Raw genomic sequence first — 26,875 nt, 5'->3', positions numbered from 1 at the left:
ACAAAAGCTGCCTTATGTTGCATATCGAGTCAAAGCATATCGAGTCAAACCTTTAGAATGGCCCATGCATGTCCAAGGCTTAATGCGGAAATGGTATTTTCATTTGCCTGAAAAGAGGCAACATGCTGACTCTCTGCGCGGGTCGTGCAAAATAAGTTCATTTCATATTTACAACGTGAGTCTTGTAAAAGTATCCTGTAAAGGTGTGAGCGTTTCCCAATTTTTTTTCTATTTCGTAACTGTTCCTTCGAGCTGCTAAATTTCACAAATAAAAGGCTTCGTGCTAATAAAGATATAATACAGAGAATAAAGGTTGATTGCGTGTGACAGTGCGAAAGCATTATTGCGCTACAGCTGAGCTTTCTCTTCGAGTCTGACCGCCTTCAAAAGGAAGTATTCAAATTACGTCTGTACAAACTCAAGTCCCTGGCCAACAATAATCGGTCACATACAGTACAAGTACTGCTGAAAGTTGCTCGAATGAATGAGTTGTGAAGACGATTTGCGGCAGCCTTGTACAGTCTTAGTTCGCACTTTTGCCACTGCTTGTTGTTGCGGTCTCAGGTGTGCTACCTCTTGTTCTCGTTGTTTCAATGCGTCCTTCTCCTCACGCTTGCGATGCTCGGCCGCCGCGGCCCTGTTGGAATATGTTTACGGTTCGTCGCATCAGCCGGCCTATCAAAGTCGAACTTCTCGGTAGCTCATCGTCGGGCGTGCTAATGACAAGCGCAGTACATGGACGGTGGAACGAACACCTTTTCATCACTTCAATCGAGGATCTTTTCGCGTGATGCACTTATAGTAAATCTCCATACTTGCGGACGACCACCCACAGAACCAGAAAATGGGGACGGCCAGCTTCTATGTGTGTAATGAAGTCTGAATGAGCCAAGGAATGTCCAAGCAAGCACGTAGAGATTGTCATTTGCACAAGCGTCCGATTACTCTCTCGTCACAACCCCACTTGCATGCATTATTCGACGGGCAGCATCCCTCTCTTTCCACATGCTTCCGTAGGCTTTGTGCTGCTGCCGACGACAATAAGAGGGGGGGTGTTCTTGCTACCATGTAAATGGCCTTAACAAACTAAGATTTTTTTTTTTTTTTTACCATAGGGACGATAAAGCATTTGCTATCATATGCTTTTCAAAAAAAAACATCAAATTTTTCAGGGTCAAAGTGGGCACTTTTCCAGCGCTATTGGGCTTTTCTCTGTGCACAAACAATAATCTGGGGCATATACTGGAGTAAGCTGCAATTATGCCTATGCTGCTGAAAAGTATTGCAAGTATGATTCAGTTATGCTTGCTAAAATATTATCCTAAGCTGAGGATTTTAGAGGCCCGAGAACAGTCATGAAATATATGCATCCGGTTAAAGATAATGTCGTAAAACGTTTCAGTGAGAAGGAGACTGAATCGTATATCTAAAGCTCCTTGGAACGAACGTTCAGGTTTTGGATATTTCTCCTGTTTATAATGATCCCCATATCCTCCCCTCCTTTGCGATGAGCGCCTGGCTGCCTGTTTGATATTCCTTCACATTATGCCTAGTTGATCCGAAATCGCAGAGTGCTTATATATTTCATTTCGCCCTATTCCTGTTTTATTTCGCTCTGGCGGCTGGAATTAAAAAGCGAGGCTTTCCGAAACCACTTTAGTCGAGTGTTACGAACCATGCTTAAAGAACAGACCTGGATATACAAGGCAACAAAAATAAAGCGATCAGGGAACGCGGAATATTTCCCAGCATCACTTACAGTCAGGCTTTATTTGTCTCAATCTTGCTGCTAGCTACTATGACGTTAATGCTCTGACTTCTACGAAACTTACTGCTACGAACAGTACCCACCGTTGACAATGCACCGAAACAAAAAAAAAAGCAAAAAAGGATATAATATACTTCGCGAAAAAGGATATAATATACACATTCGCACACTTGCCTATTGCTTAAATTCAGCAGAAAGTTGTATTATTTAGACAAAATCGCTGCAGTACTCTAGCGCTCAACTTGGTTTTCAAATAAGTTTCTTCTTCACTCTATCTACAACTGCGGCTACATTTCTGGTAAATGAATTCCTGAGCGAGCGAAGCTGACTGCGAACGTTTTCGCATAACCTAGTATTTTGTTCGGTAATATACAAGTTCGAATGAAGAGAAAATGCTTATTAGCGCAAATATCATTTACCTGAAATGTGTCATTTAAGCGTTTCTTGTTTGTTATAAACAATTTGCGCGTCTGTTTTGTCAGTAGAATCACACGGATTGTATTCAAAACACATTTTTCAGAAGTGCCGTAAATTTGTTGTGAGTTCAGCGATAGAATAATTTATTTTTTTGTGAAGTGACAATTGATGATGAAGTGTCCCTTTGTGTTCATTATCGAATTCAGAAAATGGCTTTTTGAAGTGTCTCAAAGTTAGAAGTTATTACATTTACCTCTACAGGCAACTTAGGCCGCTATAAAATTGATAACCTTCAGCACATCTGTGCAAACTATTTTTCTTAAATCAGAATTTCGGGTAACACCGCCGTTTGAGCTACAAGCTGAATGTGAAATATGAACTTAATAAAATTTTTATTACAGTTGTTGCAGCGAATACTCACGGGTTAAAATTTACGGTCATGGACTAACGGCAAAGTAACTTGTACTTCTTCTCCGTAACAGTAACGCGTTACCGTTATTGTAGGTAACGTAGGGCGATAAAGCTTTCCTATTTCTTTAGCGTAACGAGCAACGCATTTAGTTGGGTTTTTTTCTGTAGCGCCTTGACCACTGATTTTCAAACTGCGTATGCGCTAATATTTCGCTGCCTGTAACTGTGACCATTTTTAAACCTTGGTGGACTGAAGCAGTTCCTAATATTTGAAGCGGTGCATGTTTGTATTTATTAAACTACTGAAGTGATTTCAAGCCTAAATTTTTCATTTATTTAACTGGATGATTTAGTTTACCTTCATTGTGCGACGGAAAAAGGTCAGTCACGTACAGGTCGCCCCTCGCCCAGACAACGGCCATTAGTCCTTGAGCTTCGGTGGCGTCTTCAGCCAGTCGGAAAATTTGGAGTTTGATCAACTGAACAATAGAGTATCGCAGTGTTCAGTCTTTATTTGTTGACTCGCCTGTGAAGCCTAACAGCAGTTCCTGATCGCATTACTTATATCGGCCCTATCGTTACATTTTTGAATTTATGAAGGTATTGTCATTCATAATAGAAGGTGAATAGTAGGATGTTTGGAAATGCGTTGGTTTGGAGAAAGGAAATAATTTGGGTTAGCATATGCATTAGACATCATAAAAGTTCTTTTTGTAATACAATGGCACTCCTGTGCGACCATGCAGAAAGCCCATAAATTCACAACACAGCTGCACCAATTGTGTCGTTTAAGAAAATATAAACAATAGGCACCACTGAATACAGAAGACCTATGAAAAAATAAATATGTTAATGAATATCACGGTGTCACTGATTTTGCTGATGCGGAGGTTTGCCAGTAATTATAGAATTGAGCCCTTTTCTCTTGTGGCGCATGTGGTCATTTTAGGTCCTTCGTGTTTAGCACCATGCTTCAATCAATATATGCACCCTCTCTTTAGTTCAAAATTTCAGCGCCTTATAGAAAGTGCTCAGCAACGGCAGTGCATGGTCCAGTCCATTGTTCTCTACTGTTTCATATTCATTGCGCTCAATCATCATGGAGTTGAGAATAGGTGCCTCTTAGAAAGCGCCTGTAAATTTAGTGTCTCTAGAATAAAGAACAACAGCCGATACTACGTTAAAGGTAGCTGTTGATCGTCCCACCTGAAAATTATTGATGAGGAGGGGGGGGGGGGTAATACGATCCTTCAATTAACATAATCAGCCGCTTGAAATGCAGCGGGCGAGGTGAAAACCACTCACCGAAGACAGTCATGTCCTGGTGCCGCGCATCTTGTCCGGCTAATGAGGCTACGACGCAGGTGTACTTGCCGCTGAGCTCCCATGTAGGCTTCAGGATGCGGATGGCGCGGTACTGTGAGTACATGTCACGAGAGTTCACCGAGAAGGTGTCGTCCAGGCGTCCCTGGAGCACTCCGAAGGCTTCGCGTACCCTCATCTCAGGTATCCACTGGTACACGGGCTCGGTGCCATCATTGAAGAACCACTTGACCACAAGCTTGAGGTCGTTCTCATTGTACACGTACTCGCAGTCTAGCACCACGGGTGTGTCCGTGCCGTTCTGCACCCATCGAGGCACGCGAAGGCGTCGGATGACTACGGCCGAGCACAAGGCTGCGCAGGAGGTTAAGAAAAAAGTGGGGAGTTTGCGATGTGCAGAAATAAACAGTAACGGAGCTGATAAGAGAATATTTTTTTTTTTACAAGTAGTCTTCCCATAGTTTTCAGCTACGAAGATATTTAGAAATTTTAAAAGTGGCTGTTCTTCATGAAACTAAAAAATATTTCCTATTGATCAGTACTTCAAACTATGCTGCTGGCGGATGTCAAAAAATTAATTTCTGTCTCCAAAAAGGATGACGAGTTCGGTGAAGGCTAATGTCAGCCACGCTCTGCGACCAACGCGATTGTCGCACGATGCGCAAGAGCCCGAAGGGGGGCGTGCGCATCGAGGAACCCTAGGGAAAATAAGTTTCACCTTAGCTATTCAGCAAAAAAAAAAGAAAAAAAAACGGCTCTCGTTGTTTAAAATGCGGGAGCATGGCCTCCGAGATCATCCTCGCGTGCGTGTTTCTCTCCGGCCGTTCCAATCGGCGCGCGCCCCAGCCAAATGTTGTAAGTTTGTCAGTTCCTCCAGGCGCCACCAGGCGGCAGTGCGCGCCTATGCGTCGATAATGTTAGTAATGTAGGAACAAAAATTTAATAAATAGAATGATGGTTTAGTTAATCATTCTAAGTCAATAATTAAGATATAGGGAGAAAAATGAGCATGATAGCTACTACTACCACCCCGTTTCAAAGGGGACGCTCCTATATTCCTTCCTTCCTTCCGATGCATCGTCCAGCCCGTCGCGGCGTATCTCCGCAGGCGGGTGTCTCGTTTTTTGCGCGTGTACATTGACGAAAAATGTGTTACGAGCGTGTCACGTAGCCTTTCATTTTTTGCTGGTTTTCCAGCAAAGACTGACCGCAAGGTGTCTCGGAAATGTTTCACAATTTAAGTGTTGTGTTTACTACCGAAGCGGAGTGTTGATGTTCTTGCTGCGTTCACATAATGCATTCCGTTCTACTTAGAATTTACGCATTGTGCTCGTGTAGATAGTTTTCTTTACTTGTGAAACAGATACTCGTCAAGACTACCTCGTGTAGGTGGTAGTCTTTGAGTGCCTAACGGTCACTCATGAAGCCGGCAGTCAATCAACGTCACGAGCGTATGCTCGAGTGGTCAAAGGCATGCAGGTTTCTCAGCTGCATGGTCTTGTTGCAGTTTGGTGAACTGATGAGACATTCGTTTTCCTCCCCATTTTTAATCATAAGGCTTCTGCGCTTGCTTGCAAGTATAACAAATTCCAGTGGAGCATACATCGCTACATACCATGTGTAGCGTACATGTCGCTAGCTTATGTTGCTTACTTCGAGAGGTGCTCTCTTCTAGCTTTGTGCAGCAAGAAAAGACCACACCACTGAAACAACGAAGATAATCATAGAAAAGTTGCTTAGGCCACAGCTTATCAACGCAGGAAGAATAGTAACTGATCAAGCAGCTTACCGAAAAAAGAAACAAAAAAAAACTGCTGAGCCAGATAGGAGCTGCGTGTTTAGTCTGGCGAGTTTTATCTTTGCGAATAGAAAACTACGCAAGTAGTCATCATGTGGTGATTGAACTTTGTAAATAACGAAATGTTTTTGTGTACTTCTTGATTCTGCTTGCCCATATTGTTTTTCTCTTTGTCCACCTCATGAGTTTTGTAAATAAAGTAACATGTCTTTTTTAAATTCCTCGCAGTGTTTGCCTCGTAATTTTGTTCAGAAAGTGGCTAGTATTATTACAACCGGCGGATGTTTAGTGCCAAAAATGTTCTGATAAGTTTCGCATATCATTGAAAGTTAATGAAAAATTGCTAACCAGTGTGGCAGGCGTGTATGATAGTGCCATTCTATAGTCTAATCATAATTCGTTTGAATTAACCCATTTGCTCGGCTTGGCCCTCTGCGTGTATAGGCATAGGAGTAAAAATTAACAATAAAAGCACTGCACTCAGTCTGTAGCATATGCAAACTAGTGAAAACAAGAAATAAGCTGAAACTCGGTGTGATAATTGCGCACATTTATGCTATGGCGGGCCGCGTAGTTTACAAACGAGGTAATAGCTTCTCCTCCCTTTCGATCATATAAGCTGATCCGTTTTTAACGAGATTACTTCCGAAAACCGCGCATATACTCATATGACGGCAGAGGTGCCTGAATGTGCCCCGATTGCCCTTCACCTTTATCGAAGTTTTTTTTTTTATTACGCAAGCTTGCCATAATTAAAGCATATTATAAAAACCCATGTAAAATGTTTTCCGTAAGGACTCTATCGAGCTTGCGTGCTTACCATCTTCCAAGGCTGCTTTAAAACCGTGCGAGAAAAAAAAAATAGCTATCGTGACATGCATCTAAGTAAGCAATAATCATGTGGCTGTGGCGGAACCATTTAGAGAATTGCATTAGTACGATGGATGTTTATTTAAGTCGCCGCATTCGTAAATACTGTATTTAGCGAGTTAATGAACTTGCAAATGTACGGCGTGTATATACACACTGACAAAAAAAAAAGACGCGGAACCGCAGCAGAGAGCGCCAGAGCACGCATGCATGCTGCGGGCAGGCATGCAACTTCGGGTCGTCGCTGCCTAACTTTGCGCATGTGGGCCGTATATTATTCATACTTTAACGATAGCGAAATTGTTGGCAGCCGTCGTGCTCGTGGCATTTTAAAGCTGGCAGCTCGACTGTGATACGAGCGCAAGCTGAGAAAACTCGTGTTTTACAGTTCGCGCCAAGCTGCGGAGGAACACTTGATGCATAGGAGGCGAGCGCCGCGGTGCGGCGAAAGACGCTGCCACGCCCCTTTTCCAGTGAAACGTGCGCGCGGAGGTGATCTCGGAGGCCATGGCGGGAGTGAATTCATTGACGGCGGCGTGGGGGTGTGGCGCACGGTGCTATTTCGCATCTCCTTGCTCGCGGTGTCGCCACCATGTCTTTGCGCCTCAAGCTCACAGGGAGAAGAAAGTGCGCATAGGTGTCGGTCCATCACCAGCCAAATGCGTGACCGCAGCGAGAAGTGCTATGCACTAAAAATATTGTCAGTGCGTGCAAATTACCATCGCATAATGTCCTTACGGCGGAGTTTGCGTCCCCCTGATTTTACCTTGGAAATATCTCAGGAATCGGTCGCTTGCGTAATAAGGCTTTCTTGTCCTACTTCTCCCAGAACGTATATCTGCGCGATAATCTTATTTGGGATAACAACTTTGCGCGTTGTAACGAGAAACACTTCAATTTGTTAAATTACAAATGATCTTTGCATCATTTTATGAACTTGAAACAAGAAAAGAAAATTAGTTTTCTCTGCCTCAGAGCGTAATGTGAAATTGTATTCAGTAACTTAGTCGTTGCTAATAACGGAATTAGAAGTCATCCGGCGAGTTTGTAGAGGTGGGATAACATATTACATCTCGCGTTTTAGAGCGCAGTTCAATGGCGCCAACTGCGTTTTTTTGCTTCGTCGCCGTTGTCCCTCATAACGAAAGGGGCAGCGAGCGCACCTGACTCCAGTTCTCCCGTACGCATCCGAAGCGCATAGTCGCTGGCGTTTCGGCATATGCGACCCCGCGGCTGATTTAAAACTGATTTATTTATAGGAAGGGAAAGGGACACCGCAACCGCGCCGTAAGGGAAGGGAAGAAGATGGGAGGGAAAGTGGAAAGAGAGAAAGGGGAGCCGTAGTGGAGGGCATCGGAGTAATTTCGACCACCTGGGGATCTTTAACGTGCGCTGACATCGCACAGCACACGGACGCCTCTTCGTTTAGCCTCCATCGAAACGCAGCCGCCGAGGTCGGGTTCGAACCCGGGTACTCCGGCACAGTAGTCGGGCGTCTAACCACTGCACCACCCCGGCGGGAGACCCCGCGGCTTTCTTTTTAAAGCGAGAACCTTTAACGGCTCATACTGTCATGGACAAGACGAGTCCCGCTTTTGAGCGGCTCTGATTGGTAGAGATGGAATGACGTCATGAAGATGCGGCCGATAAAAGAAGCCTCATCTTGTCTAGCGTTCCTGCCATCGGCAATGCCACACTTAATTGAACGCGCGCCAAGGAACGCCGGAGGGAGGGTCCTTTGAGGGCCCCGGTACTCCCCTGATGGGGCTGGGAGTTGGCTGGGACAAGTAGGTCACTGCCGCTTCCACCCAAGCTGTAAAAGTCTCCCCTGGTGTGTCTGGGGCAGGAAGGTCACCGCCGCTTGCGGCGGTGGCTGGCCTGCCACCAAATTTTTATCTGTTGTGGGCCGTCATTGCGCCCGCCGCCGCTTCGGTGGCGGACGACGCCTATTCCGGCGCGCGTCTTTCTTTCCCTCTTCCTTTTCTTTCTTTATTTTCTCTTCTGTCTGCACGAGGCAGCGGAGGTGGTTCAGCTACAGAGCCAGTAGCAGGCCCGTGTATTTTCTTTTCCTTCTTCCTGCAGCCACAACAACAACAACAGGAACGCCACGCGACAGGAGCGATGATATGCACACTTGTTGCAGAGTGTGTGACAGATACTGCGCCTTAACTTTTCTGTAAACCAATCATAATTATAATAATTGATTCACAGGAAGGGAAAGGCGCATATCAGTTACCCCGCTGTAATGCAGTGCTAAGACGCCCGGCTACTCTGCCGGAGTGTGCTTAGGTAGACCAGAACCTATTATTATTATTATTATTATTATTATTATTATTATTATTAGCCGTCAGCGTCAGGGAGGTTTTCACCTTGAACAACCTTGACGGTCAAAGACGAATAGGGCGCCTGTCTTTTCTTATATAATAAAATAATTGTTTAACAGCAACGGCGCCCTATCTGTCACACTTGCTCTGTGGACACCTGAACCGTGCATTAGGGAAAGAAAGGAAAGTGGGACTGAACGCGGAAAGAAGGAAAGGGGTGCCATAGTGAACGGTTGGTTGGTTGGTTGGTTGTTTCACAGGAAGGGAAAGGCGCAGTATCTGTCACACTTGCTCTGTGGACACCTGAACCTCGCCGCAAGGGAAGGGATGAGGGTGGTAGTGAAAGTGGAAAGAGAGAAAGGGGAGCCGTAGTGGAGGGCATCGGAGTAATTTCGACCACCTGGGGATCTTTAACGTGCGCTGACATCGCACAGCACACGGACGCCTCTTCGTTTAGCCTCCATCGAAACGCAGCCGCCGAGGTCGGGTTCGAACCCGGGTACTCCGGCACAGTAGTCGGGCGTCTAACCACTGCACCACCCCGGCGGGAGACCCCGCGGCTTTCTTTTTAAAGCGAGAACCTTTAACGGCTCATACTGTCATGGACAAGACGAGTCCCGCTTTTGAGCGGCTCTGATTGGTAGAGATGGAATGACGTCATGAAGATGCGGCCGATAAAAGAAGCCTCATCTTGTCTAGCGTTCCTGCCATCGGCAATGCCACACTTAATTGAACGCGCGCCAAGGAACGCCGGAGGGAGGGTCCTTTGAGGGCCCCGGTACTCCCCTGATGGGGCTGGGAGTTGGCTGGGACAAGTAGGTCACTGCCGCTTCCACCCAAGCTGTAAAAGTCTCCCCTGGTGTGTCTGGGGCAGGAAGGTCACCGCCGCTTGCGGCGGTGGCTGGCCTGCCACCAAATTTTTATCTGTTGTGGGCCGTCATTGCGCCCGCCGCCGCTTCGGTGGCGGACGACGCCTATTCCGGCGCGCGTCTTTCTTTCCCTCTTCCTTTTCTTTCTTTATTTTCTCTTCTGTCTGCACGAGGCAGCGGAGGTGGTTCAGCTACAGAGCCAGTAGCAGGCCCGTGTATTTTCTTTTCCTTCTTCCTGCAGCCACAACAACAACAACAGGAACGCCACGCGACAGGAGCGATGATATGCACACTTGTTGCAGAGTGTGTGACAGATACTGCGCCTTAACTTTTCTGTAAACCAATCATAATTATAATAATTGATTCACAGGAAGGGAAAGGCGCATATCAGTTACCCCGCTGTAATGCAGTGCTAAGACGCCCGGCTACTCTGCCGGAGTGTGCTTAGGTAGACCAGAACCTATTATTATTATTATTATTATTATTATTATTATTATTATTATTAGCCGTCAGCGTCAGGGAGGTTTTCACCTTGAACAACCTTGACGGTCAAAGACGAATAGGGCGCCTGTCTTTTCTTATATAATAAAATAATTGTTTAACAGCAACGGCGCCCTATCTGTCACACTTGCTCTGTGGACACCTGAACCGTGCATTAGGGAAAGAAAGGAAAGTGGGACTGAACGCGGAAAGAAGGAAAGGGGTGCCATAGTGAACGGTTGGTTGGTTGGTTGGTTGTTTCACAGGAAGGGAAAGGCGCAGTATCTGTCACACTTGCTCTGTGGACACCTGAACCTCGCCGCAAGGGAAGGGATGAGGGTGGTAGTGAAAGTGGAAAGAGAGAAAGGGGAGCCGTAGTGGAGGGCATCGGAGTAATTTCGACCACCTGGGGATCTTTAACGTGCGCTGACATCGCACAGCACACGGACGCCTCTTCGTTTCGCCTCCATCGAAACGCAGCCGCCGAGGTCGGGTTCGAGCCCGGGTATTCCGGACAGTAGCCGGGCGTCTTACCACTGCACCATCCCGGCGGGGAGTAATTTCGGCCATCTGGGGATTTTTACGTATGCCAGCATCGCACAGCACAAGTACGCCACTTTCTTTCGCCTCCATCAGAACGCAGCCACTGGCAATGTAAAATATACAAGAAAAATTATGAATTATGACCTGGTTAGGTTATAGCGTGTATAAATCCGTGGAGTTCATTCAAAACCGTAAGCCTCCTTTCTTTCCCAAAAATTATTTAAATATAAATTATAAAAGAACCGCCGGTTCAAAAGGCGGTGTTAAACAGGCTACCGCTGCAGCACTCAGCTTTCGTTCTATCACTGGGTACCAACCCATGGTATACCCCCATATATTCTTGCTCTCATTCTCTCTTTGATGTTGCTATGCGCCGCTTTTTACGCTCTGCCGGGTTCGAACTTGACCTCGGTGGCTGCGTTTCGATCATGGTTTGGACCACATACGGCTCGGATGGAGACATAGAATCTACACTTCAAGAAGCGGCCACAGCTATATCTACCCACACGGAAAAAATTGGCCTTGAATGCTCCCCGACAAAGTCAGCACTCTTTCTACTCCGGCCGCGGCGTGTTCCTACCGCCCCCATAACAATTTATCTGCACGATACTCCCATACCACAAACCCCCAACCTCCGCATTCTTGGTCTGAACTTACAGGACACGGGGAAAAACGACCTTACCCTGAAGGCACTAAAACAGTCTACTTACTCCGTCATCCATCTTTTGAGAAGGGTTTCACACTCACGAGCCGGCCTAGATGAAGCTGACAATTTAAAGGTACTACATGCCTTTGTGCTCAGTCGCATTCTTTACACCTCTCCTTACCTGAACCTCTCCTGTGCAGACAAAGATAAAATCAATGCCTTAATCCGCATGGCTACCAAAGCAGCGCTCAACCTACCGAAGACCACCAGCACGGACAGGCTCTTAAAACTAGGAATGCACAACAATATACAAGAACTTATAGAGGCACATCGGTACACACAGTACCTTCGGTTGGCTGGCACGCAAACAGCACGACATATACTGGATACTCTCGGCATTCGCATACACGCACATGCTGTAGAGTTAAACCCTCTCCCTCAGGCCGTGCATTCAGCGCTTATCCTCAAACCTCTTCCTAAGAACGTCCACCCAGAACACCATCAATCCCGCCGCGTCGCGCGAGCCAAAGCTCTCCATAAACACTATGGGACTGCAGAGGATGTCCGCTGGGTGGACGCCGCATGTGGTTCAGACCATTCGGTAGCTGTGGCCTACAATCCAGCAGCCCCCCCACTCACTCACTTCATAGACCCTCCCTGTAACTCGGAAGAAGCAGAGGAAGTGGCTATAGCCTTAGCAATCGCCCAAACGGATGCGGCTTACATACTCAGCGACTCCAAAACAGCCATACTTAACTTTGCCCGCGGACGCGTCCATCCTCCCGCGTGGCAAATATTGAGAATGTGCACCCTGAATTCTGACAGGCGTATTGAGCTTATATGGGTGCCGGCTCACTCTGGCAATCCCGGAAATGAGGCCGCCGATAACATAGCCCGAGGGCAAATGGCGACCCATGCCGGGATTTCTCGAGGGAGCGGGCACATACATTTTCTGAGCTCACACAGCAAGCACGCCTTGCCCGTCGACTCTACCCCCCTCCCCACCCCCAGCTGTCTCACTCCCAACAAATCCTCTGGAGGCGTCTTCAAACACGAACGTTTCTCACCCCTCAACGCCTATCCTACTACTGACCCGTTTCCCCTGAGTGCACTCTCTGTGGAGAGTTGCACGCCACCTTGGACCACATTCTTTTCGGCTGCCCTGCCGATCCTCCCCCGCAGGGACAGCCCGCCATCGGATCATGGGAGGAATGGGAGGCCCTCCTTACGTCGCAGGACCTGGACATACAACTTCGCTGTGTGGACCGGGGTGCCAGTGCCATGGCCCTACGTGACCTGGACACATGCGCGTAATGTGAGGGCCGTGCGGTGGCCCTGGGCCCTTGAAGGGTCCAAACTCGCTCGTTTAATAAAGTTTTTTCCTCCTCCTCCTCCTCGATGGAGGCGAAACGAAGAGGTGTCCGTATGCTGTGCGATGTTAGCGCACGTTAAAGATCCCCAGGTGGTCGAAATTACTCCGTAGCCCTCCACTATGGATCCTTTTTCTCTCTTTCCACTTTCACTCCCACCTCCTTCCCTTCCCTTACGGCGCGGTTGTGGTGAATAAATCAGTTAAAGTTAAATCAGTCCCCAGAAAACAAGTGAGATAGTTACCACGCCTTTCCCTTCCCATAAATCAATCAGTTTTACGCCTTGCCGGCGGCTGCATTTCAATAGAGGCGAAACTTGGACATCCATGTGCTATGAGATTTCAGTGCACCTTACAGATCCCTAGTTGGTTGAAATCACTCTGCTACGGCTCCTCTTCTTCTCTTTCCACTTTCACTCCCATCTTCCTACCTCCATTACAACGCGGTAGGCGTCCCAGAGCGTGTAGGCGTCCACAGAGCGTGTGACAGATGCCCGACTTTCCTTTCCGGTGACCCAACATTCACATTATTATTATTATTATTATTATTATTATTATTATTATTATTATTATTATTATTATTATTATTATTATTATTATTATTATTATTATTATTATTATTATTATTGCGCTCTAAATCTTGACGTGTCCGCTTGGCAAGACGTTCTTCTCTTTGTTCAGGTGTCTGTTGCGTCGGCAGTAGAGTCGCCACGCGGCCGCTGCGGCCGCGAACTAGTCATGCGTACAATGCATGCGTGGTATACCTGTTGATCCTCTCTGGTTTCCGCTGTTGTTGTTGTGGCTGTAGGAAGAAGGAAAAGAAAATGCACGGGCCTGCTACTGGCTCTGTAGCTGAGCCACCTCCGCTGCCTCGTGCGGACAGAAGAGAAAATAGAGAAGAAAAGAAAGGGAGAAAGACGCGCGCCGCAACAACCGTCATCCCCCATCGAAGCGGTGGCGGGGCACTGATAGTCTACAACAGATAGAAATTTGGTGGCAGGCTAGCCCCCGCCGCAAGCGGCGGTTTCCTACCTGTCCCAGCCTTCTTCCCGGTTTCCGCTCATGCACCCCAGTGGCCTATCTTACTGAAAAATTCGTTGCTGACTATAGTGTAGCTCTTGCTACAAAAACCGGCGATTGAAAATTCCGCATTGAAAATTGGAAAGGCTAGCATAGTTGATATTGCCAGTCCTACTGGGAACCCTGACCTGACACAGGTTCAAACTGAGAAGTGAATCAAATACAATGAGTCATATATGCGGGTCGTCCTGCATATAATGACGCAGCGGTGTACATTAGATTGTACGGGTTCAAGTGACTGCCTCATGCCGGCAACATTAGGCAACGTGTAGCAAAGTGAGTTTGAAAGCGGCCGCCTCCACCGAAATTTCATTCCGGGTCCTTGGGTTCACCACTCAAACACCATAACATTGAGACACCGCGGCAGGCTGCAAAATGTTTGAATTTAGCCTTGGCCGCGGGGAGACTGGAAATTGAACTCCAGTGCGAAGCTAGAAGAGCTGTGGCAATATTGTTACGTGAACAATTCCAAAGGTTGTTATCAAACTGCTCGACACTGCATGACATTTGCGCCAGCAATATTTATACCGAAAGGAAACCAGATCCGTCAGAAATTGTTAAGCTTTCTCCTCCCTACGAGTATTCAAAAGTTACATGCCAGTATTCGGTATAAACCTACCATTAGCGATATACTAACATCCATTATTCGCATTTGGCTCCACGTTCGCGGATTTCGACGCTGTTGTGCCGCGGTAGCATGGCCCGTAGCTCACGGCACCCGTTTTGTAATCGAGAGCTGCCTGCTCCAATGGCGGAAGCGATGAAACCGTATCAGTGTCGATGAGATGAACAAAGGTGCCATTATGCACTATATGCAGGCATATTTACAGCAAATCGGTACGATGGCCGTGGACTACCAGCTAGACACAACCTTAGTCGTACAGTGACGGCCGTGGAGACTACGACGCGTCCCGTCCTTGCGAGCCGCACGGCACTCGACGAACGCTCGTGTAGGTACCTGTCTGAAGAGGCAATGGGCTCGCTTGCCTGGAAAAGACTTTGACACTCAAATTGTACCATCAGGATGCAGCACGTGACGGCAGCCCGAGAGGTCCAATCAGCTAGAGCGCTGATCGTTCGCTTCAGATCTGCCGCGGCGTGAGAGCGACTCGCCGTCGGGGGCCCGGCGCCCTGGTGTCTGGTATTTCGGGTGTGTTAGAACAAGAATACCGCCGATGCGTCTTGGTAATGCGCTGCTGTCTTGAGGAGCAGCACAGGGCTTGCGAAGAGGGTGTTAGCCGGAGAAGCTTGACGTTCGGCTGAGCGGAATTCGGGTGGCTTGCCCGGGCACAGCAACGCTCAGGTCTATTCAACATTAACATTTCTGATCCCTTTCATCATTTAGGCCTTTATGGGTGGCTGTGGAATGCTGTTATAGAGACGTTCGTTGGAACTCTCTATGCTTCTCATACGCAGACATATTTTCTTTTATTTGAGCTTGAGCAGAAAATCTAATAACTGCGATACAAAACCAATGGGCTTCTTTTCCTGAAAAAAGTGAGGCAAGTGAGAAATATTCGAGGATTCTTTTATTGGTATATAAATACAAATGGTGTCTTCCTCTGATATCCAGCAAAAGTTTGATTCTCATGCTACTCTGGCTTTCATAATGAGTATTCAATACTGAAGTACAAAAGCAATAACGTGTCAATTAAAAAAAAGTTGAGGCACCTCCGGAGCATTATAGGACATGTTTATTAATGCAATGATACGAATGGTAGAGGCTGCAGACCAAGACGACTATTTTAACGCGACAGCGTTATGGGCTCCGTTTCGCAGAAAAGCCGGTTTCGGCGTTGTGGTTAAGGCGAAAATCAAAAGTAAGTAAATAAACAATAAAAGCTTTGTGAAAACCCGCGGAGTTGAACATGGTTATTTCGCAGTGCGAGGTGGCCGTGCACCCATTCCGCCACAAAACCGCTTTTTGTTTTTCGTTATTGCATGGAAGTACTTCCAGGCCGGATTTAGCCAGGTCGCATCCCTAAATCTGTCATACACAGTTACACCAGCATCGAGCTCTCACTTTGCCCATACATCAAAATTTTGGGAGGTATATTCACGAACTCAGTAAAGTTACCCAGGCAAGAGGTCGATCCTATGCAGCATATACCCCTCGCACCATGGCACACTGTTCTCTTCCACGGGCTGAACAGTTCTCTAACCGCAAAAAGATCGCATGGAATCTAAGAAGCTTCCATTTTAGGCAAAAATCTTATAGTAATTCTGTAATGTCAATGTCTTTTTGACAATCCCTTGAAGCATGTCCCACGAAAACACATCTTCATGGCATGGAAATAACGTCTGAATCGGAACTTTTGAATCTGTGTGCTAGATACACTGTATAGGTATTCTACGCAAAACCGTACGGTGAGTAAATGGGACGGAAATGTGCCGCAATAGATGGCGTGAGCCGCCGCCCGATTCAAAGTCTTATACATTCATCCGTCGTCTTCAAATCTTTGGGGTTTAAAAGCTATCGCATTAAGCTATTGAAGGTGGAGCTTAAGAGTTCTCTAATCTTTGTTTCCAAGGTTCGTGCTGCGCTCAGAACGAATATTTTGGAGTGGCACAAAACCAAAGAGGGGCTTGTCAAAAATAAAGAGGAAAACCTACATTCCTGCCGTGGCAAGATCTGAGAACATATTGATTTATATGGCTTAGGTATATAGTGTGTGAAAACAATTACGCCGAAAATATTTTGTCCCAAATATATGCAGAATATTTATTTAATATTATTTTTAACTTTACGTTTCCCTCGCTCCGAAAACGAGCGCCTAGGCATGTAGAGTATCCCATAAAACACCTGCCGATGACAACGTGTTCCCGATACAAATTCAAGAGCTATCAACGACAGCACTGCCGTCTCTTTCCAGACAGATTTTCAAGCACTTCAAAGCAAAGTCGAGTGACAAGGGGTCTTCCCGGCAGATGGCGATGTAGAAGTTACGTGCAAAGTGGTTGATCCCTATAACTCTATATTAACAAAACAACTGGGAAACACAAACTGCTTCCGAAGGAAGGGCATTTAGAGAGCCTTTAGCTGGAACCCGCGTTATACAATGTAATCATTCTAGGCCATCCTCGCAATGAGTCCGCCAGTTTTAAGGAGGGGTCACGTGAAAGAATCGAAAATGGCTAAGATTGTATATGGCACTCCGTTGGCCCGCACACTGGATGTGTGTTGCCAATTCTCTGTGCTAAGCATTTGTAGGAGAAGCAAGCAGAACTAGTTTGCAGCCTTGTTTGGATCATTTGGTCAATATTTAGACAAAATATCGGTCTCCAGTTATTTGTATCATGGTTCGCAGAAACAAACCGATAGCCTGAGAAAGTTTTTCATTGAGGCTTGGACACTGTAAGGTAGCATAGCTCAAATTATTGAAATTCATATTGCGTTTACACCGAAGGCACTTCGTCGACTGAGTGTTTTTCTTTTTTTGTCCGTAACCTTCACAAACATAATACAGAAGGTGGCTAGTCGACTAGTATTAGTGCTGCGAAAGAATTTTCTCTCTGAAAAAAAGGCGATAAATCAATGCCGTGGTTTCCTTTAGTATGCTGCTCCTATCTGCAGTTTATACTAATATCACGAATAATTATTGGTACCATTGAAAGGGACCTAAACACAATTATAGTTTCAGAATGGCATTATTTACAGCACAGCTAATTTTTATCCTACTCCTTTTTATTCAAAACGTATAAGCCTACTGCACTATGAACTGCCCAGGACGAGAAGAGTATTCGGGGAGCAGTTATAAAAAGAAATTCATGTGTGCACTTAAGTCAGCTTAGGTGAAGCAATGCGAAAGCATTGCGAGTTATGCCACGTCGCCTCGTGAATTCTCCTAAACTTACGCATGTGAACTATGGCCACACTCGGCCAATTTACGTATGCCCGTGCATTCCGTATTTAAGCGTACCTAGTTCGATGAAGCAATGCCACATATGCAATTTAACGAAGACGAGATTATAGAGCGAAGTGTACACTTGATTTAAAGAACTATTTTATTGCACTCGACGTTTCGACCAGAAGCTGGCCTTCATCAGGAGTGCAAAGGTACACGATGCGGGTAGGTTCTAAAGGAAAAGAGCGGAAAAGAAACAGGTGGCGGAGAGGCAAAGAACAAAAGAGGGCTTAACAGGAGAGAAGTACAATGATATTGTAGTAGGCGGTGGGGTAAAAAGCAGGTGCAGGCGGGAAGTGGGGAAAAGAAAGAAATAAAGAAAGACGGCACATGGAAGGAAGCACAGTAATAGGTATGACCACAGGCAACGAAAGCAGGAGTTGTGTGGCCTTCATTGTGTGTATGGTGGTGGAGGCTGATATTCCTTGACTTGACAGTTTGGGTGAGATTGCTGGAAGATTTTAGGGTGCAACTGAACTTTGAACTGGAGAAAGAATACCAGGGCTCTCATTCGTACTGGCCTGTAGGTCATTAAATTGAAATATAAAGCACGATCCTCGTTGTTCCCCTTCGCGGTTGCTATGGGAGCCGCTGTGGAGCAGGATAACTTTGAGTTTGTCGAATTTGTGAATTTTCTGTTGAAGGTGTTTGGACAGGGGAAGGTGGGGGAGATATTAATTGTGCGCGCGATGGTTGTTGAATCGAATTCGCAAGGGGTTCTCGGTCTGTCCTATGTATGGCATTTGACACTTGCCACACTCGAGCATGTATACCCCGTTCCTGGAGTCACAATTCAAGTTTCAGCGAATGGAGTATTTAAAATCAGTGTCTCTGCCGTGGTCGTTGTTTGCATGTGTTTGCAAACTTGGCATCTATTTTTCCACACGGCAAGCGACCCACCGAATCTGCTTTATCGGCAGTAGAGTGGACTACATAAGTTTTTATTTTTTTTGGTCGTCTGTATGTAACCCGCGGAACCACAGAAAACGTTTTGGAGAGGTGATCATTTTGTTCGATGATGTTAAAGTGTTTTTTTTTTTTAGTATTTTGTTGATATTCTGAAGGTTGTTTGCGAAAGTTAATACCAGATTTGAGAGGTGTGCATTTTGTGATGCCGACCGGCCTTCCCCAAATGTTCCATTGCGGTCAGCTGATTCCGCTTTTCGGATGGCATCATCAATAATAGGGGAGGATAGTGCTGGTGTTGCAGAACCTCTCGCATGCGGTTTGAATTTTCCGCAATATATATATATATATATATATATATATATATATATATATATATATATATTGTAGTGTGGTAATCTTCATCGATATAACCACTGACATGCGTCGCGTGCTGCCGCTCTCAAGGACGAAGAAGTTGTTCGCTGCCTTGCTCTTTCGCCACGCCTGACGCTTCGCTGCGAGTCTCCCCTGAGCGGCTGGAATCATCTGGGTTCACCGAATAAACACACCCCTACAATTGGTGCAGGTGCTGCTGGGTACGTTCCCGTCCACCCTGGAACTAAGAAGCCGCACGTTACCCTCTGCTTCCAGCATGCCGGACGACACTGCCACGACATCGTCGCCCCTCCCAACCACCGTGCTGTGTTCTGGAGCTCTACGGGAGCGTGATCCGTGCTTCTTCAGTGGCACAGCCGACCAGGACGTCGACGATTGGTTGGCGGCATATGAGCGCGTCAGTAGCTACAACAGATGGGACGACGCTATCAAGCTAAGCAATGTAATCTTTTATCTGACTGACGTGGCGAACCTCTGGTTTCGCAACCATAAGGCAGACCTGCCATCTTGGTCTGCATTTAAAAAGAATTTTGCAGAAGTGTTCGGCCGCCCTGCAGTTCGCAAGCTCCGGGCAGAACAACGCTTGCGTGAGCGCACTCAGCAAGTCGATGAGTCGTTCACTAGTTATATAGAGGACATCGTGGACCTATGCAAGCGTGTCGATCCGCTAATGACTGAAGCGGATAAGATCGAGAACATCATGAAAGGCATCTCTGACGACGCGTGCCAAATGCTCTGGGTAAAAAATCCTGCCACGGTGAGTGACGTGATCAAGCTTTGCCAGAGCTACGACGTGCTTCGTAAGAAGCGCGCTTCTACCGGGCGGTCCGGTGCTAGAGACGACGCCATCTCTACACTTGCGCTGGGCGGTTCCACCCCATCAGAGGACAGCCCTTTACTTCAGCAAATCAAAGCCTTCGTTCGAGAAGAGGTCGCCCGCCAGCTATCGCTGGTCCCTCAGTTACAGGATAGTGGCCGCCTTGTTCCTGACATGGCTCCGTCTTTGGCCCCTACCATACGGCGTGCCGTTCAAGATCACATCGCTGACGTCCTTCCTCCCAGCTCCATGCTCCCGCCCAGCCCTGTGCTGCCGCCCAGCCCCGTGCCAGCGCAAGTAACGGCACCACTGACTTACGCCCAAGTTGCGGCCAGGCCGACCATGCCATCAGCATCTCTTTCCTACCAGGCCGCTCCTTCCAACCTTCCTTCGCCTTTGCCTGGGTCTGCATTCCATGTCCCTATTCCAAGGGTACGCCAACGCCCTACGAACCCTTGGCGTACCGCGGACAACCGACCAATCTGCTACTCTTGCGGGCTGCCGGGCCATGTCGCACGCCTTTGCCGCCAACGCCTTCCACCTTCTCGACCTGAACTATGGAACTACTCCTACAATACAGACCAGCCCTCGCCGAGAAATCCGCCCAGTTCCGAATTTGTATCTCGTGACAATCAAACGTACACAACTCGCCGATCACCTTCCCCTCGTCGCCGTTCCCCGTCCCCACTCCGACGTTCTACCGGCACCGTTGAGGGAAACTAACAGTCGCAGTTCCCGGGGCAAGAACTGCGCTTGGTTCGAACTCTTCAAGTCCTCGGTGTTCTCCCACTAACGTAATTCAAGTGTTTGTCGACGGCGTCGCAGTACTCGCTCTAGTCGACACGGGCGCTGCCGTATCAGTCATCAGTGAAGCTCTTTGCCGTCGTCTTCGTAAGGTGACCACCGCACTTTCCGACTTTTCGCTTCGCACCGCCTCATCACAGCGCATTCATCCCTCAGCGGCGTGCACGGCCCGTGTTCTCATCGAAGACGTCTTATACACCATCGAGTTTATTGTACTGTCTCGCTGCTCACACGACATCATCCTGGGCTACGATTTCCTTTCCACTCATCATGCCGTTATTGACTGCGCCCGCGCGGAAGTTTCCTTTTTACCTCTTTGTGATACCGTCTTGTGTGACGCCAGTGACACAGACATTCCTCCATTTTCTGCTGCCCTCGTTCCACTCTCCTGTGAAAGCGTTATTAGTTCGACTGTCTTCTTCACACCTTCCGACGCCGCTTCACGCCATCCCTGCCTCCTGCTTCCATTTGCGGTCCTCAAGTTCGAAGATGGCCTTAGTGCAATGTACGCCTCAAATCCATTTTCGTGCCCGTCCGTCCTGCTACGCGGCGAGTGTCTCGGTCGTATTGAAGAACTTGATCCCGCGCTTGTAAATACTCTTCCTGCAACGCCTACTTCATTAGACGTTAATGTGCTCAGCTCTTGCGATACAGCGACCGCTTCGACACCACCCGATGTTCTTCAACAAGCTATTGACGCAGATCTCCCACCCGCACAACGCGATCAACTCGCTGCTCTTCTACAGAACTTCACTTCTGCCTTCGACCTTCCTCACACTGCTCTGGGTCGCACGTCTGTCGTTACGCACGCAATGGACACTGGTACAAACGCACCTTTACGACAGCGTCCTTATCGCGTGTCGGCCTCTGAGCGCCAAGTCATTGCTGACAACGTGGACGACATGCTTCGCCGGGGCGTCATACAGCCATCTAACAGTCCATGGGCTTCTCCGGTTGTTTTGGTCACCAAGAAAGATGGTTCCATCCGGTTTTGCGTCGATTACCGTAGGCTTAACAAAATCACGCGCAAAGATGTCTATCCTTTGCCGCGAATCGACGACGCCTTGGACTGTTTACAGGGAGCCGAGTATTTCTCCTCTTTGGATTTGCGCTCCGGCTACTGGCAGGTACCGATGGCTGATAATGACCGCTCGAAAACTGCCTTTATAACACCGGATGGATTATACGAGTTCAACGTTATGCCCTTTGGCCTCTGCAATGCCCCGGCTACTTTCGAGCGCCTGATGGACACTGTTCTTCGTGGACTCAAGTGGCAGACCTGTCTTTGTTATCTGGACGACATCGTAGTTTTTTCTGCCGACTTTTCTTCTCACCTTCTCCGCCTAAAGGATGTCCTCACGTGTCTCGCCGGCGCTGGGCTTCAGTTGAATTTCAAGAAGTGCCACTTTGCCGCTCGAAAACTCACAATTTTAGGCCACGTAGTTTCTAAGGACGGCATTCTTCCCGACCCCACCAAACTTCGCGCAGTTGCAGAGTTCCCGAAGCCAACCTCCCTGAAGCAGCTTCGGAGCTTTATCGGCCTCTGCTCCTACTTTCGACGTTTCATCTTGAACTTCGCCTCTATCATCGCTCCTCTGACCCAGCTCCTTGCCGGCAGCTCCGACCTTTCCGCCTGGACTCCAGCCTGCGATAAAGCCTTCGACACTTTACGCCGCCTTTTGGTTTCGCCGCCCATTCTACGCCACTTTGATCCGGCTGCGCCTACGGAGATCCACACTGATGCCAGCGGTATTGGGCTTGGTGCCGTCCTTATCCAACGTAAGCCTGGTTACAGCGAGTATGTTGTGGCATACGCCAGCCGAACATTGACAAAGGCAGAATCTAATTATTCAGTCACAGAAAGGGAATGTTTGGCCATTATTTGGGCTATCGGAAAATTTCGGCCTTATGTGTATGGTCGACCGTTTTACGTTGTGACCGATCACCACGCTTTGTGCTGGCTTGCCTCTCTGAAAGACCCATCCGGTCGCCTTGCTCGCTGGGCTCTTCGTCTCCAGGAGTTTGACATTCATGTCATTTATCGATCAGGCCTGAAGCATACGGACGCGGATGCTCTTTCCCGCTCGCCATTGCCTGGAGATAATTCGTCTGACCACGTCTGTGCCTACGATTTGTCGACTCTTACAACTATCGACATGGCTACCGAGCAGCGGAATGACCCCTGGATCAATGCACTTTTGAATTTTCTCTCAAGTCCTACTCCCGGTCATTCATCCAAAGCGCTCATCCGCCAAGCACACCACTTCTCCATTCGTGACGGTCTTCTCTATCGCCGCAATTATTTGCTTGACGGACGGAAGTGGCTTCTAGTCATCCCGCGTCATCTCCGCGCCGACATTTGTGCTGCGTACCATGGTGACCCACAATGTGCTCACGGTGGCGTATTTAAAACCTACACGCGCCTACGTCTGCGATTTTACTGGCGTGGAATGTACCGCTTCGTAAGACATTTCGTGCGCGCTTGCGAATCTTGTCAACGCCGAAAAACTCCTCAGAAGTCCTCTGTTTCGTTGCAGCCGTTACCCTGCCCTGCTCGTCCGTTTGACCGCGTTGGCATAGATCTCTATGGCCCTCTTCCGACTACTCCTGCTGGAAACCGGTGGATTATTGTGGCAGTAGACCATCTGACTCGCTACACTGAAACATCACCGTTACCCTCTGCCTCTGCAAGAGACGTTGCTTTGTTCATTCTCAACAACTTGATTCTTCGCCACGGGACTCCGAAGGAACTGCTCAGTGACCGCGGACGCGTTTTCTTGTGCGACGCTCTCGAGGCCCTACTGAAAGAATGTCGCATCATTCATCGCACCGCTACTTCTTACCACCCTCAGACGAATGGCCTGACAGAACGCTTCAACCGTACTCTGAGTGACATGCTGGCCATGTACGTCAACGACGCTCATTCCAACTGGGACCACGTTCTTCCCTTCGTAACCTACGCGTACAACACTGCGATACAGACCACCACTGGATTCTCTCCCTTTTTTCTTCTTTATGGGCGCGAGCCAACCTGCACAATGGACGCGCTTTTTCCCTACCGCCCTGATGTTTCTGAATCGACGCCACTCTCGGACGCCGCCCAGTATGCAGAAGAATGCCGTCAGCTCGCTCGTTCGCTCACAAAGGAAAATCAGTGGCAACAAAAACACCGTCGTGACACTGGTGAGGCGCCTTCATATGCGCCCAACTCCCTGGTGTGGCTCTGGGTTCCTGCCACAACCGCCGGCCTGTCAAAGAAGCTTCTTGCTCGGTATCACGGTCCATACCGAGTCCTTCAAAAAACATCTCCTGTGAACTACGTAGTTGAGCCCGTTACGCCATCTGCGGACTTGCGTCGCCGTGGACGCGAAATAGTTCATGTGGACCGAATCAAGCCCTACTACGATCCGTCTGTCCTTTCGGCACCATGAGTCGCCAGGATGGCTCCTTCTCTGCCCGGGGGGAAACTGTAGTGTGGTAATCTTCATCGATATAACCACTGACATGCGTCGCGTGCTGCCGCTCTCAAGGACGAAGAAGTTGTTCGCTGCCTTGCTCTTTCGCCACGCCTGACGCTTCGCTGCGAGTCTCCCCTGAGCGGCTGGAATCATCTGGGTTCACCGAATAAACACACCCCTACAATATATATATATATATATATATATATATATATATATATATATATATATATATATATATATATATATGAAGTGTTACGTGGAGACAAGTAAGATAACGACACAACATGGTGACATGGTGACGGATGATTTAATGGCTGGCCTAGCGTGAAGGCTTCTCTCACGCCTGCCACTTCCGATATTCTTCGCAACACTTCACGGAGCCACCGAGTGATCGTCCCGACCAGTTCGTTGAAGTAGATGGTGACGTGACGGTGTAGATGTCCGAAAAACGATAGAATAGAATGATGTGCTTGCCACCACGATGACGATGAACACGATGATGCTTGCGTGATCCGCCTTCCCTGGAGCCTTTCAGCCAAACGCAACCGAAGCATCCATGGGACCGATAGCTCGAGGTCGCGTCGGGCGACTCGGCGGGGCGGGGGTTGCATGTTCCTGTCTTTCGGATCTTCGGGTCCGTCGGGCCTTTGCTCAGGTCTGGTGTCTGGTCAGTTCACGTGTGAGCCTTGTCTTCAGATCCGGGCTGGGGCTTGGCGGCGGTAGTTGGTCGGGTCTGGGCTGGAAGGGCTGGGGTGAAGCTTCGCGGTGATATCCCAGGGCTCTCGGTCGATGGTCCCGGCGCGTGAATGGCATCGATGCTCTAAGGCGAGGATGATGATACGTACGCCGCACCTCCAATCAAAATTTTACGCGGCGACAAGCAAGAGAACGACACAACATGGTGACATGTGAAGGATGATTTAATGGCTGGCTCAGCGCGAAGGCTCCTCTCGCGCCACTGCTGATCTTCGCAACAATACACACACACACACACACATATATATATATATATATATATATATATATATATATATATATATATCGGCGATATATACCAGGTATGAAAAGCAAATTCGTCCATATTACAATGCCCGCCTGCCTGGGCCCAAGAAGCCGATATTTTTGGGTGGTGGTTTCTTCCAGGCGAGGACGAAATTGTTTTCTTATGTGCTAGTTCGTACGAAAACGCTCCGATGACAGGTTTTGTCCACGCCGATCATCGCAGAGGAAATGCTCTCGGATTAAAAAACGTTCTTCCCAGAGATATGGGACAACAAAGTAGAGAAGAGTAGACAGCGATGCTCTAAACACGGCGAGGAGGTTTACTTGTCTACGTGCCGCCCAGTTGTGCTGCGTTGAGTCCTGCACGAACAAGCTGAAAATAATGCTTCGGGATGACTTTTAATATCTGAATTATTTTCTTTATATATCGTTTATACTTTTTACAGGAGCTTTCTGGCACCAGGTTATCTATAAACGTCCCTGTGCAACGGAGTTAAGTTAGCACTACTTTTTCCAAGTAAAGGATTTTTAAATCTTTACTCATTTCTATGCACCTTCAGCACGACAATAGCATTGGCTAACGAAACCTTTTAGACTGTCGCTACCCTGAGTGTGTTATTCAGACGGCCGGTCACGGGGTGGTGCTGAGACTTGTGACATTCTATAATACTTGCTCTCTGCAACGCGAACTGTGCCTATTTATGACCTTAATCTCGTCATCGTTCACCTATTGCTTCACTGCGCTCCGAAGAGAACTTTGGGTGCAATTGCGTTTCTAAATGGCGGAGTGCAATGTGCACAGCTGTTTCTACGGTTTCCTTAAAATTACATTGCTCTTGAAGAAATGAGGACGTTTCTCGAGTTAACAGTTATGTGTTAATGTACCAGCCGACACCGCACGAGAGAGGGATGATACTATGCGGAAAAAACGAGTAAACCGAAGGCTGCATGCACAGTTAAGCACAAAACTATACACATCCGGGGCTAGTAATTCAATTTCATGTGCCTTCATGCGGAACAGCTTGGGAATGCACGGAATTTCCGTCCGCCCATTTAGAAGAGACCAGTTTGTTTACTCTTACAAGTTAGAGCTACGCGAGTGGCTGGGGAAAATACGATGTATCACAAAAACAATTCACCTCTTAATTAAGCGCTTACGCAATGCGCTGTATTTATGCATCTGTCATTACAGGTGAGTAAGTAGCCTCATTCTGCGCGCTCACGCCTTTTTCACATTCTCAGGATCCCGCATTTTACAGGGCGTGACACGGACATAGTCCGAGAGAATTTGGTTTGTCTTAAACGCAGGGGTGATGCCGGTAACCACTCGATAAGTCAGTCACAGCCTTACGGCACATTCCGTTGTTTTTAGAGTTACGTCCAACACGTGTCACCACGCGTATCTCGCTGCCTCACTATCACGCAGTGTTCTGCGAGCACCCGTTTACCCGGTTGGTTGGCACTCGTTGACGGTAGCTTAACGCAACGTACAGATGCTTTCGCTTGGCGTACTAACAAAGCTGAATTGCATTCATCCCAGTGACCACATTAGCATAGCTTATTTAGTTTGTTATTTAACGTCATCAGTGACAGTGAACCTTTACGTCTTTCGACACGCAGGTTTAGAGCTTTCGCACTTAAAACTTCAAGGCTTTTCTGAGTTTTCGCGTGTGCAGGACACGACTCGTTTTCAGTTTTGAACCC

The 26,875-nt window shown here is 47.8% G+C and overlaps 1 protein-coding gene across 1 annotated transcript in view; it reads right to left on the bottom strand.

Annotated features, from left to right (window-relative positions):
* LOC146186631 (uncharacterized) overlaps nt 1-26,875 on the bottom strand; it is a 56,962-nt gene that overhangs the window by 9,774 nt on the left and 20,313 nt on the right. The window contains exon 2 of the mRNA XM_084608069.1: nt 3,902-4,273. Within this exon, the coding sequence (XP_084464195.1) occupies nt 3,902-4,273 (372 nt within the window). The remainder of the gene's footprint in view (nt 1-3,901; nt 4,274-26,875) is intronic.

This window comes from Amblyomma maculatum, chromosome 6 (genome assembly GCF_055883805.1).
Source record: "Amblyomma maculatum isolate TAMU_Amacu chromosome 6, ASM5588380v1, whole genome shotgun sequence".
NCBI classification, from domain to species: Eukaryota; Metazoa; Arthropoda; class Arachnida; order Ixodida; family Ixodidae; genus Amblyomma; species Amblyomma maculatum.
Note: the sequence above shows the minus strand (reverse complement) of the source record. Positions and strands in the feature narration are given on the sequence as shown.